An 18864-nucleotide genomic window follows, 5' to 3' on the forward strand; every position below is an offset into this window, starting at 1 on the left:
CTCTGTGGAACCAGATCCCAGTGAGGCTTCTGGATGGAGGTTTTCCTTCCTGGTTCTGGTTCTGATGGAACCAGAATAGCTTCCTGTCCATTACAGGAAGGATTTTTAAGATTTTACTCATATCTGTTTGGGCTTCAGGAACTTTTCCATCATCATACTCCAGCTGAGATGCTGAGGAGAAGATATTCTGGATTTTTAGATGTTCCAAGATGTAAACATGAAAAAAAATGCAGTGGTGGAAGAACAGCAGACCTGTTCACTTAAAAACTCACACATGTCAAATCTCTGCTGAAGACAGTGTATCGCGATACACTGATCAACACTTATACAGCGCTTAGTGATCAACGATGTTACGTCTACATGCGTGGTGTGTAACTAGTCAGACTGTACTGCCTGGGTTACTACAACCATTTGTTTAGAACTCTAACAGGAAGATTTCTACTTGTAAAAACGTTTTCTTCCAGTTTTTCTTTCCATGATGTTTGAAGTTTATCAACCAGAATGTGGTGGAGTTTGTTTTGTCTGATGAACTGGTTGTTTTTTTTTTTACCTAAATGTCTGTTTAAATACTGCAGTATTTTCTGATTTGGTTTCAACTGGAGGTGAAAACGTTAAATCCAGATGTCACATTGGCTACGGTTACATGATGGCTTTTTAATTTGGAATTAATAACTTGGAATTAACGTATTTTCCTACAAGTTGACATTAAAATAATAATTCTGAATGAAGGTTTACATGAAACACATCCTGACTTAACTCCTCTTTAGAGCGGCGGGTTGGGAAGGGTTCTGATTGGACAGAGGGTGCATGTGACGTATGACGTATACCAGAAATAAACAAAGTTGGCTCCCTGCTTCTCGTCTTTTCAGTCGTAACTTGTAAAAACGACATAATAAGAACCAGTTTCACTGCTATTTTTATTATAAATGTGAAGTAGCAGCTCAACACGAGCATACTACTTCACTTTCTGCAGCAACTGAGAAGGAAAAGAAAGATAGACCACCGAACACGGGAGGAAAAACAACATCGGGACAGGACGAGGTAACGAGCATGCTCAGAACGACCAGAATTAACTTAGAGTGGAATGAAGGTTTACATGACGGAGGAATTAAATAGTTCGGGATTAAAATGCGAATAAACCAGACGCTTACATCGGAATTAAGTTTAATTCCGAATAGAAATTAGCATCAAGAATGAAGTGTTTACATGGTCGTTTTTCATCAGTTTAAAGCGGTATTAAGTTTTAATCGGAATTAAACCGGAATTAAAACTCTCATGTAAACGCACGGATTGTTTCATATAATCTGGATCCTAAACTGATTTGTTACACATTGAATTTATAAATTACATCATGATCAGACAGAAGAGCCTCATCATTTCATTAGTTTTCTGTTCATATTAAGCCTGATGCTTGATATAATCTAATATATAAATGCTCAATATAATCCTCAAGGCAGATTATTCGGTTAGTGTTTAATACTTTACATTTGTTTTGTTATTTGAATGATTTTGTATTTTTATCTTGCGGTTCTAATATATTTCACTGGCTTGCATTTAAAATCTTCCTTATTAAATAATCATAAATAAAAATCTACTCTTTCCTGTCTAATAGTTTTACACCTTTAAACGTATTCGTTAGCGATATTATCAGCTAATATCAGACATTATAGGTATTATATATATCAAACCTTTCAGCTACGCTACATAAAAAGAACAAAATATAAGAGATGTCATGTATGTTTTTCCAGATATTTTTGCTTGTTTGGCACAACTCGCTCCAGAAATATCAGTATCGGTTGACATCACTATGGGAGTTCAGAATATCAGATATCGGTAAAAAAGCCAAAATGAAACATCTCCAGTATTTGTGTTTATTTTCTCTTTACAACAAATAAGATAAAAATTCTTTGTGTTAGAAGATTTCAAAATGAAGCCAAGTGAATCTGTGTTTAAAAGAGCGAAGGAACGGTGGATAAAACTTCTCATAGGGTGAGTAGGGGTGAGACAGAGGGAGGCGTGAGGGTGAAGTACAGGAGGGGGAGCGAGGGGGGGAGAGAGATGAAGAGCTCACCTGTTCCACAGCCAGCTTCTTGTTGGGCTGTCTGCTGACGAACGGCTGCAACCTGCAACAGGAGCACACAGGAAACTTTACGTTAAACTCTGACTGACCTTCATCCCCTCCCAGTCGCTCCCAGTCGCACCGCCGTGGAAAACCGAAACGCCATCTGATATCCCAGCAAGTTTACAAGCAGATCAGACCTCCTGATTAAACACCTCTGAAAGCCTGGAAGGAAGATATTCATTTCCAGACTCTTTCACTCCGAGCCGGGCTCAGATTAGATTTCACCCTTCACCTCAGCAGCGAGGACACAGAAGCTCTCAGCTGCCTGAAGCCATGTACTGGTGTCAGACCAGTTAGGCTGGGGAAGCATGCGGCAGACATGCGAAGCTGCTTTATCTTCATAAAATCTTCTGTTTCAACTGAATCAACAATAAAAGTTGTAATAATGAATAAAGTTATTCTAAATGAAATGGAAATGACTCGCAGGCAATGTGACGCCTGGTGTTCAGGATGCACATTGAAACAACATTTTATACACTCCCACCAATCTTTTTAAACATTTCATTCAAGAAAAATGTTTTTAGACCACAAAATGTTTCCTCTCAGACCGCTGAGAACTTCTGATGTGTTCTAGCTGGACAGAGTTTGTAGGGAAACACCTCAAAACACCATGAAGGGTCATGAGACTGACAGTTTATATGAGGGGTGGGCAACTCCGGTCCTGGAGCGCTGCAGTCCTGCAGATGTTAGGAGTTTACCTGCTGCAACACACCTGACACACATCAGACTAAATTAGCAGACTTATTCAGATCTTGACATAAGACTTAGTCTGTTTATTACCCATTGATCTGAATCAGGTGTGTTGCAGCAGGGAAACCCCCAACACCTGCAGGGATGCGGCCATCGAGGACCGGAGTTAGACACCGCTGGTCTGCATGCACACAGACAGCGGCGAGACAGAGATGGAAAAAAATTTAGCTACTTAATATTTATAGAGCAGCTTTATAGAAATTTGGGCGATCAATAACCTCCGACCTCGGACAAGAGCCAGCAGCCGGCTCCCAGGAACACGTCAGGACGGACATCTTTGTGGAAAACTGTAGAATATTTCCTCTCACTTTAGATTCCATACATGCTGAACATCCTGAACCTTGTAAAGTTTGTAAACCAGATATAACAACCTGCTGCGTGGAAACACATCCAGCATCCCCGTCAGGTGCAGGGATGAAGGAGCGACTGGTGAATCTGATGACATGAAACCTCCCGGTGAGTCTGAGGTTGGCACGGCGATGTTATTAACCTAAACGTCTGGCCATAACGTCCATCGCCTATTAAAGCTAATCATTGTATTACTGCTGCAGCAAATTTTAATGATCAAAGATCACATTCAGCAGGTGGATCTGAAGAGTTATATTGATATACTTGAGGTTGAAGCAACACATCTAGCATGGAGGCTTTAATGAGCATGTGTGTACAGATTATTAAACATATGTGTCAGATCAGTAATCTTTATGTAACTTAGAGCAGATTTTTTACCCTGCTTTCCTTCAAACCTTATCTAATGTTATGCATCAGTAGAAAAAGTAAAATGAAACATTTCTGCTTCCTGTTTTGCTGCATAAAGTCCCTGTTGGATCTAAAACCCAAACATAGGTGACAGAGAACAGATGGAGTCAGGGTTCAAATGTCATGATTTGGTTTTTTGTTGTGCCTTGGTTTCAGGTTTCCTGTTTTATTTTGTAGTTTTTCCTGTTTGGTTCTCTTGTTTGTTTTTTAGCTTTATTGACCCTTTCCTGTTCATTAAGTTCACTTGGTCTTGTTTTAGTTCATTCAGTACACCTGTTTCTTGTTTTCCCCAGTGTCTTTATACCCCTCAGTTTCAGTTCTTGGTTACGGGATCATTTAGTCTGTTAGTTTGTTTGTTGCTTTAGTCCCTTGGGTTACAATAAATCTGGAAATCCGCATCCTGGTTCCCTTGTCTTTGCATTTGGGTCCACACCTTCACCGTCCCCACCGCCTGTCGTGACATCAAATCACAAACATAACCGCGGGAAGACAACTCAAGAAAACTCTGAGCCTCTTCAAGTTGTCTCCCCGTGTTTGACCTTTTTAATCACTCTGCAAGTTGCACAACAACACACCCAAAGGCATTTCATTGGTTAAGCATCACCGTGTGATCGTATAGTATTGGTTATCAGAAATCATAGCTGGAATTAGGTCACACCCAGACATGCATGAAGAGCTTGTCATTCTGGTCCTGAAACACAGTAAGTATCTGAGGGTGGTGGTCTGTGGGTGAAACCGGCTGAACCCCCCAGAGCTACATTCCAGCCACAACCCTTCTGTAGAAACACAGCATGATCAGCAGTAAGCACCATATTTCCTCCATAGCAAAATGAAAACATGTCTTCGCAGTGATAGACTCCAAAAGTCCCAGTTGATGTATCTGGAACGAGCTCAGAGAACTCCCAAACCATGATGCAAGAACCATTTATTCTTTCTCGCTGTCCTGGAGGACAAAACAAACGTCTCTGTTCTGGTGGTGTGTGGACGGGCCTTTAGCTGACCCACAGCCTTAAGAACCCGGAAAACTAAAGCTTGGCAGATTTTCTCAGTTTGGTGCCTCTAATGAAAGTTAACTCAGCATCCATCTTCCACAGCTTCTCTGAGATCTCTGCAGCCAACATCAGTCAACATGATGTTCACACTTTCTTTACTTTTCCCTCTCTTTGTTGACAAATGTCCTCTTGGGTTTCTTCGCTGATCCACCATGATGCATGTCTAAAATGGTTAAAGTGTTGATATCCAGTTGCTGGAGTGTGACCTGGTAGCGCTAAGCAGAACACAGCTTTAACTTGATGCTCCAGGTTAGAAAATTGGTGAATTGTGTTTTCTCAGCCTCAAGATGCTGCAGGACAACAACGGCTCCGGAGATGTGCTCAAAGTTTAATCAGTATGATCTCAAACCGAGTCAGAAGCTCTGATTTAAGGTCAGAAAAGTGTCAGCGAGGCTGTTTAAATGGACACCGGTGTTTTATGGAAGACCAACAATAACATTAAATTCCATTTGGTTGTCCCTGAATCAATTAAATGAATAAAAATAGTTAATTTTCCTCCTGAGGGAAATATGCAGGAAAGTATCTAATATTTTCCTATTTATTCTAAAACAACAAAATCTTTATTAAAATAGCAAAAGTTATTTTCAAAATAACATTTTATTTTTGTATTATTTATATTGTATATGCAGATTTTCAGCAACTTTGTAAACAGTTTGTAAATAAGAATGAAGAAGAAATAAGCTGATAAGAACTATTTGTACATGAAGCCTTATTGGTGTCTTTACTTCAAATGTTCTGTCACCATTTAAGTCTAAAAACACACAATTCTTGCTGGAATACTTCTGATCTCTCAGGAGGAGGTCATGAAGAGCTTTGAAACTATTGTGCAAAACCCTGTAATTTACTGCAAAAAGTCCAGGAAGCCTCTGTAAAGATGCTAAACGTGGAGTGACGTCATCAAATCTCTCGGCGCTGGATTAAAAACCTGGCAGCCGACGTCTGTTCAGTTCACAGTCGATCAAATGGTTTTGGTTCAGGCAGGTAAAAAGATTTTGCCGTAATCCAAGTGAGATGAGATGAAAGTGTACAAAAAGGTCCCTTTGTCTTTGAAAATAAAGACGGGTTTTACCGTGGATATGTCTGTCAGATGGAAAACAATGGTAGCTTCAGCAAACCAACTGGGACGCTGGTTTATCCACTGGAAGGACAATAACTGGCTCGTTTGTTTATTCCAAATACACGATAAACTGGAATACCAGTTAGTAAATGATTGTTGAGAAAACTGTCTGAATGGAATCGTTGCTGAGGAGATAAAACGAAGGCGAAGAAAAAAAACAAACACAGGAGCCAAATTTAACTAGTTTCATCAACAGAGAGTGCAGAGCGAAGCCAGACAGTAAACAGGAGATTTGCTGTTCCCTAAAACCAGCCCACAGCGCCGGGAGATGCGGATCTTGTGAAAATCCAGAGAACCTCGCTGCAATGCGAGGCAGGATTTCATTAGATTACTGGTATCTTTGCATCACTGCTGGCCTCAGGAGAGCAGCTCGTTCAGCAGAGGACCCGCTGGGAACAAGAGCCACGAAAACCGTGTGACTGAGAGACGAGATCAGACTGCGAGTGACAAGCAGACCGGCGGTCTGTCGCAGAGTCTTCTTAGACAGTTGGAGGGATAATCAGAAATAAACGCAGCACTGGCAGTAATTCCTACGCTGCCATCCCATCCCAGTGGCTGGAATTAGCATCGCTCCCGGAGGCTCCCCACCCTCCTTCCTGCCCACCCAGCCTCGTGCTGAGTCCTCCCTGGAGGCTTACAGTAAGTGCTCGACTCGCACTGATAAAACAGCAAGTGCATGTGAGCTTTTAATTAATCTACTTCAACCAGGAGAAAGGGAAGGGGGGGAGGGCATGAATGTGGCATCTTCCCCACCTCAGACGACCCCCTCCGTTCTCAAACCTCATTATAACATCCCAGTCAGCCCAATGGATCCCTCCCCACTGAGTGAACTATTCAGGGCCTTGTACATGTGCTAGAAGGGACCAACACCCCGGGGCCCTGACCTGGACACTGCAGAGGGGGAGGAGAGGGAGGGATGGTGCCAGGCAACAAGTAGAAAGAAGGCACAAAAGAAAAGAGAATGATGGGAAAGAGACGGAGGCTTAAAAAGAAGAGGAAGGTACGTGGATTAAAAGGACAAAGAGAGGGAGATGGTAAAGAGAGGGAGCACAGACAGAGGAAGGAAACAGGAAGGGAGGTGACAGAAATAGTATCACAGTGGGGTGAACAAGAAAAACATGGCAGTGTTCATGAATTATTCCAAGGTTGTTAGCCCAAATGCTGAATTGCAAATCCCAATAATAAGCAAGTTAAACTATGTCATGTTGTTAATAAGTCGTTGGTTGTAAACAAGTCAAAGCAGAAGCAGAGTCATTTTAATGTGGGCATTGAACTTCTTTCACCAAGTGAGAGTCAACAGTTACACATGACCCGAGACTGAACGCATAATCACAGAAGACAGGACAAGATTACAGACAGGAAGGAAGGTGGGAAGAAAATGTGACAGAAAGTGGAAGAAAGAAATGGAAAGCATGGTGGTGTGTCATCCAAACTAGAAAATGCTGGTCATTTCACTGACAACCAACACTGTTTTCCTCAGTTTCATGTCTATTTTTAATTCAGGTTTTTGCGTGTCACATAAGGATTGGCTTGGGTTGATAATATAAAATACTATTTGTAAAGGGACCAAATGGTTTCCAGTCTCTAACCAACTGTCAAACATCTGGTTGGCCTCATATGGAGTCTTTTCAATTAACAGCAACAAAATTAAAAGCAGTCGGTGGGTTGGGTGGGGGTCAAAGGTTGGAGCAACAAGGCCATGAGAACATTGTGTATCCTGGAGGATTGTTATGGAGATAAATGAAGGGAAAGGATCTATTCTAGTGTAGATGGGAACGTGAGTTAAACCATTAAATTGACATCTAACCCAACACTGTCATCAAGTCATCATCATCAATGACGATGGTTAACGCCAACACAACAGCATCATTTGCAGCTGCGCCTCCACAACTACAAAGATCTTTTTTTAAATAAAAAACTGGAGCTGTTCTGCAGCACACTTCACTTTTTTTCCATCCCATAGCATCATGTTGCAGTTATGTTTTGCTTCACGATTTTGCATCACATGCTAGCAAATGGACACCAACAAACTGGCCGCTTTGGATGCGCATCGCAACTGTTTAAGCGTAGAAACCCAAGAGGACGTTATCAGAGACAAAGAGGAAAAGAAGAGAAAGAAACAGAACAAGAGATGAGAGGAGTCAACATCGGACTGACTTTTACTGGCTGGGAAGATCTTGGAGAAGAAACAGGCTGCAAGAGGGATGCTGACTTAACCTTCCCAGGAGGGCACCACAGTGAGGAACCGTCCTGGGAAGGAACCCTGACCCCAACCCTAAACCTAACCTGCTGTAGGGGTAAATGACGTGGGCTTGGACTTGTTTTCTCTTCCAGGATTGTGAGAAAAGAAAGACCCCAGTTCTTGCAGCTTGTTGCAAACACATCGTCTGGGCACAACTTTTATCTTTTATGGTGTTTGGTTAGCAGAGGTCTATAATCCAGGTGCCACAAAGTAAAAGTTCTGCCATGTTTTTGGATTGATTGGATCTGCCTGTGCATTTAGAACAGGTGTTTTCCCTAACAGGTGCATCTACCTTGCAGTGTAGCTGAGCTAAGTACATTCAGGTGGTTTAGTGACTGGTTGGAACAGCCGCCTAGCACCTGGATTATACACCTCTGATGGTCAGTAATGTGAAGTGGGTGGGATAAGTTTTTATCTGCTTTTCCATTGATGCATGAACGCATCATATAAGGCAGTGAAGGACAAGAACACCTCGACCCACCCTGACATTGTCAGGTAGTGTAAACAAGTTTTTTGTTGACATGGGGATGCCAGAACAAACTTGTTCTTGCAATTCTCTGTTCTTGTGCAGCATATAAAGACCTTAAACCTGACTATGAAGATCTTACTGACAGTCAGTTCAACTTCGTCAGTCAGCCATGGTTTTCAAATCCAAATATCTCCCTTAGAGATAGGGTGAGGAACTCGGTCATCCCGGAGGGGCTCAGAGTAGAGCCGCTGCTCCTCCACATTGAGAGGAGCCAGTTGAGGTGGCACGGATGTTGGATGGATGGATGGATGGATGGTATAATTAATGAGTGTGTTGCAGGCATATTTTGATATGGATGAAAAAGTGAAATCTGTAAGAAGGGTAATGTTGAGGTCATATTCGCGTCACATACGAAAAGCTCTTGTCTTTTGTGTTCTTTATGTGACGCGTGTGAGTATATAAACAATGACATTTGACAATGTTTGAAATGGACCCACATATTTAGATACTTAATAGGAGCCCAAAGGAGACTTTAGACAATCTTTGCAGCAAATAAAGCATAGGAATGAACAATTATCCAGTGAATTTTATCACTTTAAAAACATTTTATAAGATAGAAGTTGGTGCAGAAACTATTTGATACAACTTGGTTAGTTTGACCCCGGCTCAAGTTGCCATGGTGATAGTGGGCCTGACGTTACCTGGTTAAACCTTTGATCCAGCTTCGTACGTCCCTCTAGTGTTATAATCATCCACCATATCAGCCGCCTAAATGAGTGGAGTTAAACTTAACTGAATCGGATCCCTCCTCCCGTCGGCTATCACAAATGTTGTCATTTCTAATTCACACACAGAGTCTCGGGAGTGTTTCACACTGAGTCAGATTCTCTGTTGTATGTAAAACTCAAAACACACACTCGCTGCTGTGCTTTAACACTCACTTTCACCACAATAACATTTCCTGTCTAAGATATTTCCATTTTGATTTCAGTCCACTTGTCATTTCACAGCTATTATGATGATGCAGCAGGTTGCTGTTATCTAAGCACATCATAAATATTGTTTGTCTTTCTAACATTCTGTTTTGATTGTTAATGTCGAGGTGAGATCGTTCCACGAGCGCTGTTTCTAATCTCACTGATGACTGCAGGTGTTTGTTGTGTTTGTTTGAAAATCAACTCCCATTTCCATCTCTGCAAGCATGAGCCGAGGCGAACCAATGGAGGCGAATAAATTCACTATTCAAACAATAATCCAATCAATAAGATAACGAGGAGGAAGGATGAGATGGAGAGGAGAGATAATCTGCAAACGGGGGGTTGAATCAAATTAGCTCTGCGATGAGCGAGGATGTAAATAAATGATGATAATAATCTGAGCTTCCAACTCGATTTTCCAGCTGGGGACTAGATCCTTAGAGGCGCGCGCGCGCGCGCGCGCGCGCGCACACACACACACACACACACACACACACACACACACACACACACACACACACACACACACACACACAGAGCCTCCTTCAGCTCTTCAGGACAATTAAATCAGGCGTAATCACAAACCCCTTCACACACGACAGCAGTGCCCACTCATACTTTCCAAGAAACAAAGTACACTCAAGTACACATATGATGCAACCTCAACACACACTCCTTCACAAAGGCTGTGTGTGTGTGTTGCATCCATGCAGTTGGTGCATTGTGGGCCGGTGTGCAGCTTGGCAAGCGGAGATGCAGATTCAGCCAACAGAACTGTTCTAGTTTCCTCTAGAAGGTCCATCACACACAGTCCCTGGTGCTGTTGACTGTCTAGGAACTCCAGCATATAAATGGCAATTTGTTCATACAGACATGCAGGAATACACACCGTTTAATCCTCAAATCATTTAACTACTCACATAAAATAAGCAGATGCAGTTATCATCAAACTTGACATTCATTATTTGCAAAAAAATTAAAAGGTTATATGAATACTGTGTCAAAGCACCACGAATGCCAAAAGGTGGCGGTAATTATCAAACTGTTCACCAATCACCAGGAAAAACAGCAGAAGAGTCAGGCTCTGGTGTGTAATGTTGTCAGAATCAATGCTAATGGAGCCAAAGACAATAAAAGCTAACATTGAATCACAGGGAAAGCAAATCATCCATCTGCCATGAGTATGAATAGTATCCCATCCACACATCAAGTAGGTTTCCCATCAGAGCAGGTCTGATGTTGGACATGAAGAGCAAGCAGTAAAACTGATCTGAAAGATGACAGCAGGAAACATGCTTCCACCAGTTTCATTAAAAATTTTCCAAGGTTGATGGAAATGACTGAGTCTGAGTTTACAGCCCCATCCAGAAAAAAGATCAGCAGAAGACCAAGGAACTTGTCAAATGTGCAGGTCTGCTGGACATCCAGTGAGTTTTTCACAGATTCATGGATGGAGCGACAACAAAGTCATATGCAACGATAACGTGTCACCAAAGACTCTTCTGGAAAATACACAGAGCTGCTCTGAACACCTGAAGGAGGTTTATAAACGACTCAGCAATTTTAATCATAATTTAGCTTCAAACACGCACATAAACATACGGTGCAGCTGTATATCAGGGACAAGCAAATTATTAATAGTAAACTGAACCAATTGGTGTAGCTAAGAATTGCAAACACGGTGGTTCCCACATTTTTAAACTTTAATACACACGTTTTTTAAACACCCAAGAAAACATTAACTGGTGTATGTAATGGTGGCGGCCAATTGACCATATAAGGTGATCTCACAACACATCCACAACAATGGCGATATCAGAAACTAGAGAAATACCAAGGACTTAAACTGCAGGAAGCCTGGAAGGTGAAGGCAACAGTCGTACCCATAGTCACCGGTGCACCTGGGGGGCAGCGGCCCCCACACTTTAGAAGTGGCTCAAACAAACACCTGGAAAAAAATCTGATATTTAATTCCAGAAGAAATCAATCCTGGTAACAGTGAAGATACTGAACAGGACCTTCAAGCTGCCAGATGACCTGAGATTCAGCTGAGAGGTCACCCAGTCAACCCAGGGCAGAGAGGGGTTGGCTGAGGGAAGAGGTTTTCTTATTTTTTTTTTTTTTTTTTTTTTTACAAACCCTAAATGCAATCCATGTTGTTTCCCTTTTGGCTTGTCCCTTTTTTGAAGGGGTCTCCACAGCGAATCATCACTTGGGTGAATTGGCACGTTCTACGGCGGATGCCCTTCATGACTCAACCATCTGCATTTATCCGGACAAACCTCTTCGGGCCTGCAGCAGCGTAGGGGAGCGTAGACTCGAACCACCGACCATTAGGTCAAAATTCAAGTGGCTCTGAATTGCCCCCCCCCCCCCTCAGACAAAAGCTATTTGCTATTGTTGTGTAAACTGTGATAACTGATGAAGTTAAAGCACAGTGTTGCTTCTCTTGTCATGTCTGAAAGTGACATTTTTTTATTATTAAAGAAAAGGTTTAAAATTGGGGTTTTTTTTAAGTCCAATATTTCTTGCTTTTAGTTTGAAGCTGATGAAGAAAATTGGTTTTTGGGGGCTTTAATTGTAACTCCACACCCTGATACTGTCACTTTGATGTTTCCTGGGAAGAACCCTCATTTTGGAGGGATTTCCTTCTCTTTCCTCATGCTGATGAGATAAAGTGGTACACGCAGACAGACAAAGGGCGGTTTTTAATAACCCTCTAACCCTCTGTGGCCGTTTGATGAAGGCTGGGACATTTTTCAGATGGATGGGATTTCTGGGTCAGTTAGCGCCTAGCCACGCACTGCGGCGCTGAGCTCTTCCTTTGCAGATATTTTGGGGAGCGTGACTGGTCTTGTGAACAGAGATTAGAGATTCAGTCAGACTGGTGGCTGTTAACGGGTGTGGGCGAAACGCATACACACACACACACACATTAATGAGAGCTTGGTGACGAGGAAGAGCTCGGCTTCTGGGCGGATGAGTGAAGGGAAAGGATATGAGGGAGAGTAAAGTGCGCATGTTGGCCCGTGATTTTGATTTGAGATGAAAATGTGCTGCTGCAGTTTTATTCTCATCTGAGTGACTTTCCGCTCCAGTCTGTGTCATCCACTTGATTTTAATGAACAGCTTTAAACTTGAAGTAAGAATGGAAGAAATGTGGAAAAAAAACATGCATTTTACTTTTTCCATCAAGTTATTCCTCAGACCCACAAAGCCGGAGAGGCCTGGGATTTCCTGGTTATTTCAGCTAGATTTAACCAAGTTATCATGGAAATTTATTATGTGTGGCTAACTTGCTGGTAAACAACCGGATCAGAAAAGTCACGTTTTCCATTTTAACTTCTTACATCTTAAATAAACCTTTTTCTTTCAATTATAATAAACCAATTTCAATAAATGAGCACAATTATGTGATCTCATATTAACCATGATAATTTTAGTTTGACTTTTCAGCTTTTAACAGGATTTACAGCGATTTATTTTCTTTTTAAATGTGGCTCTAGGTGGCTTTTTCAGTGGCTAATTTCGTTACAATTAAATTGTACAACTGTGGAACAGATGTAATGCCGGGGCTTGTTGTGATGTTGGAACTTATTGTCTGATCACTTTTATTCAATATCAAACTTCCTGTTGGGTGTGAGAGAAAGAACTGACACGTGTAGATGACTGGGGAAGAACTTGTGCAGGTATCACTGGGTCAGACCTGAACTCAACCAGGCTACAATGACGTTTCTCAGACTAAAAGACAGCTGCTGGAAAATCCTGTCATTCCCAAAACCCAGGAGCTTCACCATCATTTCAACTGGTCACACTTTCACCAAAGCTTTGTAATTTGTCAATAACTGTGTGGACAAACTGCAGGAAGAACTGTATAAGCACACATGTTTCTAAATGCATTTATAAAACCTGTTAAAATACACCCATCCATCAGGTGATGGAGCAAACAGGTTCAGAAGGGAGACCCACTAATCTCACCAGTAACACTTTCCCCAGACTATTTCCACACTACAATTCCTCCAGCAAGTCCTTGTCTGCCTCAGGGTCTCCTTCCAGCAGCCAATGGTGCTGCTGGAAACTGAATCCATTTGTGACTGAATTTCAGAGATTGGCAAACATTGAGTCATTACCCAATAAATATGAATAAAATCTCGTATCATTATCAAACTGGCTATCTGTACCCTTCAACGTATGCTGAGCGCAGAAGGCGGATACAGTTGTTACATGTGCATTTTAAAAACTTGGCTATCTGTCGCTTGATGCAGAAAACAGAACAATACTACATAGTATAGCTGACAAGCAACCAGTGATAGGAACAAACCAAAACAGAAGAGAAAGGGTAAGAACAACGCAGAAACCGTCAAATAAAAAACCGAAGACGACGCAGAAGAAGCTGAGAAAATAAAAAGAAAAACTTGTGGTTTTATACTTCCACTTCTTCTGGTGTGTTTGGACGGTTAGAAACAGCTTTATAACAGTGCCTTAACGCGACCAATCAGTGTCAAAAGGCGGACGTGAACTCCAAACTCAGCACTGTCCACTAGTGGACAAACTGACTTAACCATGGACTTACCATCTTTTCATGAGGGGGGTGGGGGCTATTTCTGGTATCTATTCGGAGGCAGAAGACGTATCATATGTTGACGGGATAACATATCGTGTTTGACGGGATTTTGAGCAAAGTTTTTTACCAAAAAGTGATGCAAAAAGTGTATCAACTATTAAAAATTTGGCTTTATGGGTTTAAAATCTTTGGCAACATTAAATAATTATAAAAATAAATAACAGTAACAACGTATTTAACCTTTTTAAATGGACGTCTCAATTTACGTTCATAAGGGAGCATAAACGGGCCTTTGGAGTTAGGGATGAAAACTGACATTTCTGTAAAACTTCTGTCTGATGGGTGCACACCATGGAAGCACACAGCTGAAGGAAGCACCAAGAAATCTAAAATCCAAATGAGAATATTTGGTTTGGATTCTCTCTGGCAGCTAACATTTAATGTCGATGATTAGCACAGACGTTACTTACATAAAATAAAAGATACCGCTCAAGCATCTGATTCCAAAGATGCCGACTGCGTGCAGGTCAGTCTGTGAGATTTCTCTTTAACATTTGATGAGTAAAACCCAGAAAATTTGAGGCTCAAGGCGACGACATGAACACAGTGAGGACTTGGGTGTCTCTCTCTCATCAGAGGCTAGTGGTGTGACCAGGGGGGAGGATCACAGTGTTACACACCACTAATCATACAAATGGGGAGAATCACACGCCGTTAATCTGCGCACGCACACACGCACACGCACACACACACACACACACACACAGACACATGCACAGTCATAAGTTTGAAAGACCAAAGAGTTTAATGGAGGGGCACATTCGAAGCCAGACCTTGTGGCGGCAAAGTCCCGCTCAATTCTCTAAAATAAACTCTAAAAATGATGAAACCAGGCACAAATAACATGATCTGACAAATGCTTAAATTTCATTTTATCGTTAATTCACACGTGGCTGAAGCGTCTCTACAGGAGAGGAGTTCATCTCTACCAGCTATCATGTCTTTACTGTTGCTGAACAGATTTACAGGTAAACTACAGCTGTGTTTCTGGAGTCTGTGTATCTTGTATATTGACTAAAGATATAGCATGAAAGTTAACGTACACCAGTTGTCTCACTTCGGGATGGATGAACGAATGTTGTGTGAGAACGGTGGATTCTGTCAGCTGCCAGCTCCAAATTACAAAGCACTGCAAAAAAAATCCTAATTATGGGAGCAGATGCACAATTACTCTGATAATTTATGAAGATTAAGTTTAGCATCCGAGAGGCCAAAAACCATCGAGCATCATCATTTTAAATTTACAGTCATCTTCTCAGAACTATTAAGAAACCTACCAAAAATAATTTCCTATAAATGATGTGCTTCCTCTGACTGCCAAACCCTCAATGGCCAGCTTTCTGCGCTCGTATGAGGACAGTGCGGTCGCTGAGATGCAGAAGCATGAAGGATGCACAGTTTCAGTACCTCCAGAGAGAAAACCTTCCAGACATGTAGGTGAGCGCCTTAACTCTCTTTGGTAAATGATTCTGTGGATGATGCGCCATTAAACCAATGAGCTGCAGCAGAAACATGATTGAACTAAGTCCACTAACAGTGGTAGTGGATCTGTTGTTGATGATTGGACAGTAGGTAACTAATCACCTGTGGGAGGAGCCAAGGCCGTGTCACAGGTTTGCACATGTGCACGTAAAACTGAGATTCGTTGAGTCATGAAATAAAGATTTGCTAGATTAAACACATGCATGTCCTTCCACATGTTGATATTTCTGTCCAGTTTCACGGGTTAGGGTTGGAAGTCATTTATATGCAAAGTGGTTAAAAGACCACAACATGTTGGCCACTTGAACACTTTCACCCTACATGTTGCATTCACACACACACACACACACACACACACACACACACACACACACACACACACACACACACACACACACAGCTTTCTGCTTTACATTCATACCCTAATAGCCACATCAGGAGGCAATGTGGGGTTCAGTGTCTTGAAGCTACTAGGACATTTCGGCATGTGTTAAGAGGAGGGTTGGAATCGAGCCACCGACTTTTCTATTGGTAGATCACTGCTCTTCCTCCTCAGCCACATGTTGAGCAAGTCAAAGCAGGGGTGGGAATATCTGGAAACCTTGTGATTCCTCTCTATAGCTGTGTCCCAATTCAGGGTCTGCACACTCCGAAGTGTGTAAACTACGTAGGATACGGAGTGTTCTACATAGTCTGCACACTCCGAAGTGTGTAAACTACGTAGGATACGGAGTGTTCTACATAGTCTGCACACTCCGAAGTGTGTAAACTACGTAGGATACGGAGTGTTCTACATAGTCTGCACACTCCGAAGTGTGTAAACTACGTAGGTTACGGAGTGTTCTACATAGTCTGCACACTCCGAAGTGTGTAAACTACGTAGGATACGGAGTGTTCTACATAGTCTGCACACTCCGAAGTGTGTAAACTACGTAGGATACGGAGTGTTCTACATAGTCTGCACACTCCGAAGTGTGTAAACTACGTAGGTTACGGAGTGTTCTACATAGTCTGCACACTCCGAAGTGTGTACACTACGTAGGATACGGAGCGTTCTACATAGTCTGCACACTCCGAAGTGTGTAAACTACGTAGGATACGGAGTGTTCTACATAGTCTGCACACTCCGAAGTGTGTAAACTACGTAGGATACGGAGTGTTCTACATAGTCTGCACACTCCGAAGTGTGTACACTACGTAGGATACGGAGCGTTCTACATAGTCTGCACACTCCGAAGTGTGTAAACTACGTAGGTTACGGAGTGTTCTACATAGTCTGCACACTCCGAAGTGTGTAAACTACGTAGGATACGGAGTGTTCTACATAGTCTGCACACTCCGAAGTGTGTAAACTACGTAGGATACGGAGTGTTCTACATAGTCTGCACACTCCGAAGTGTGTAAACTACGTAGGCTACGGAGTGTTCTACATAGTCTGCCGGTAGTTACATAGCTTACCGTTAGTGAAATGAGATGGCCTACCTAGTGTATGAGAATTATCCATTGTGCTCCAGTCCTCTGTTGCCCAGCAATTGCATATGCCAAGTTTATCGAATTCGTGATTCTATTCCAGCTCATCTTGTCAAGCTGACGTTAACTTCAAGGAAAAATATCCCTGGTTCGACAACTGTAATTAAATTAATTTGTGGTTATTGGACAAAACGCTGCTGTTGTCCCAGCTTGACTGCTGGGACAAACGTGTGTTCACACATCTAAAAAAAAAAAGAAAAAAAAGTGGTACCTACGCCAATACTCTGCTGCTCATTCTTTTCTATCAGACACGCATTGAATTCTGGGAGAAGAGAGGCTGTGAAGGATGCATCGCTTGTAGCTTTCGTTTTAATCTGGAGCCAAACGAAGACTGGGTCTGAAGGGAGGATTCAAAGGAGCACTTGCATTGGGACAGCATTTGGTTCGCCACTGTGACATATGCAGCCTACGAATCCACACTTTGAAGTGTGCAGACCCTAAACTGAGACAAAGCCAGCGACTCAGAGAAATGAAAGCCTTTTTTAAATGATCAAATGATGATTGGGCATCTTACAGCATCTTTGCCCCTACATGTGACTAGTACTTCATCTTCTTTCTTTTATTTCCCCCAACACAAAGTTGATGTATGGCAATGTGTTTCTCAATAATCAAATAGGAACTACCAGGAAATGAATGCAGAGATTAGCATAAAACTGTTCATTTGTCTGTGATAAAGTATGAAGCCATGATGACATAGGATCCGACAGGATAACATCACAGGCACACTCCCCTTTCCTGACTCTGGCTGGTCTCCTTCCGGGATGAGACGTCGTTTTTTTGGCTGCAAATTGTGCAGCATTGCAAAAAGTTCTAGTTTGCAGATAGAATATGATGCAAATCCTTGTGGATAAAGGTTGCAACAGAGCTGTCCGATTGATTTATCCTCTCCGAGTTGGGAGGAAACATTTCCAAAATACAAATACAAAATTTTTTCTCACACAAGCTCCACAGACCGCCCAGATGCTTCACATCATTCTTCCTCTTGTATCTAATTAGCATCAACTTATTGATTAACATTTTTTTTTAAATAAAAAATATTTTAATCATTTTTTCATGTTAATCATGATCTCCATCTAATCCAGTCTCCTTCAGGCCTGATCGATCTCCTGTACTGCTCCTATAACATATATTAACTATCCTTATTTACCTGTTATCCCAAAAAACAGATACAAAAAACTTAATCAACTTATTGATAAATATTATCCTAGTTTCAGCTTTTCACATAGAAAAAAAAAATCCAAATTTATAGTTTGTTTTGTTTTTGAATGGTAAACTCAATGTCTTGAGGTCAAAGTTAAAATTTAGCATTTTCTAACATTTTTTTCTCCTTTTATTGCAGCTTCCAGTCCTTCATGAAATAAAGGCAAATAAATAATGTTTGGTTGCAGACTTGCCATAGTCCTGGATCTGAGTTATAATGATCTGATGTACATATGACAAATTAGTCTCATTAAAAAACTCAAATAGTTGAAGGTCTTAAAGTTACATTTTCACACAGTTGATCATCCAGGGTGTCCGGGTTGGAGCGGTCAGAGTTCAGTGCTGCATATTTCTAACATAGTTAATTAAATTATAAATAATAAAGTAAAACTGGGTTTGGGGGGTCTTGACAGTTTGCCCTGCTGGTAATCTACTTCCCTTCGGAGTGATGTGAAGCCCCTGGCGAGCAGAAACTTATCACCACCACCGGTACGGGAGCTTCAATCCTAACATCATAAATCTAATAGAAAGCAAACAGCAATT

At 41.7% G+C, this 18864-nt stretch overlaps 1 protein-coding gene across 1 annotated transcript in view; it reads right to left on the bottom strand.

Moving 5' to 3' along the window:
- The window catches only part of LOC306772640 (transcription factor IIIB 90 kDa subunit-like), a 157987-nt gene that overhangs the window by 11447 nt on the left and 127676 nt on the right, over positions 1-18864 (bottom strand). The window contains exon 17 of the mRNA XM_079262208.1: positions 2072-2123. Coding sequence (XP_079118334.1) covers positions 2072-2123 — 52 coding nt within the window. The remainder of the gene's footprint in view (positions 1-2071; positions 2124-18864) is intronic.

The sequence above is a fragment of the Telmatherina bonti genome, assembly GCF_933228915.1.
Source record: "Telmatherina bonti genome assembly, chromosome: 22".
In the NCBI taxonomy this organism is placed as follows: Eukaryota; Metazoa; Chordata; class Actinopteri; order Atheriniformes; family Telmatherinidae; genus Telmatherina; species Telmatherina bonti.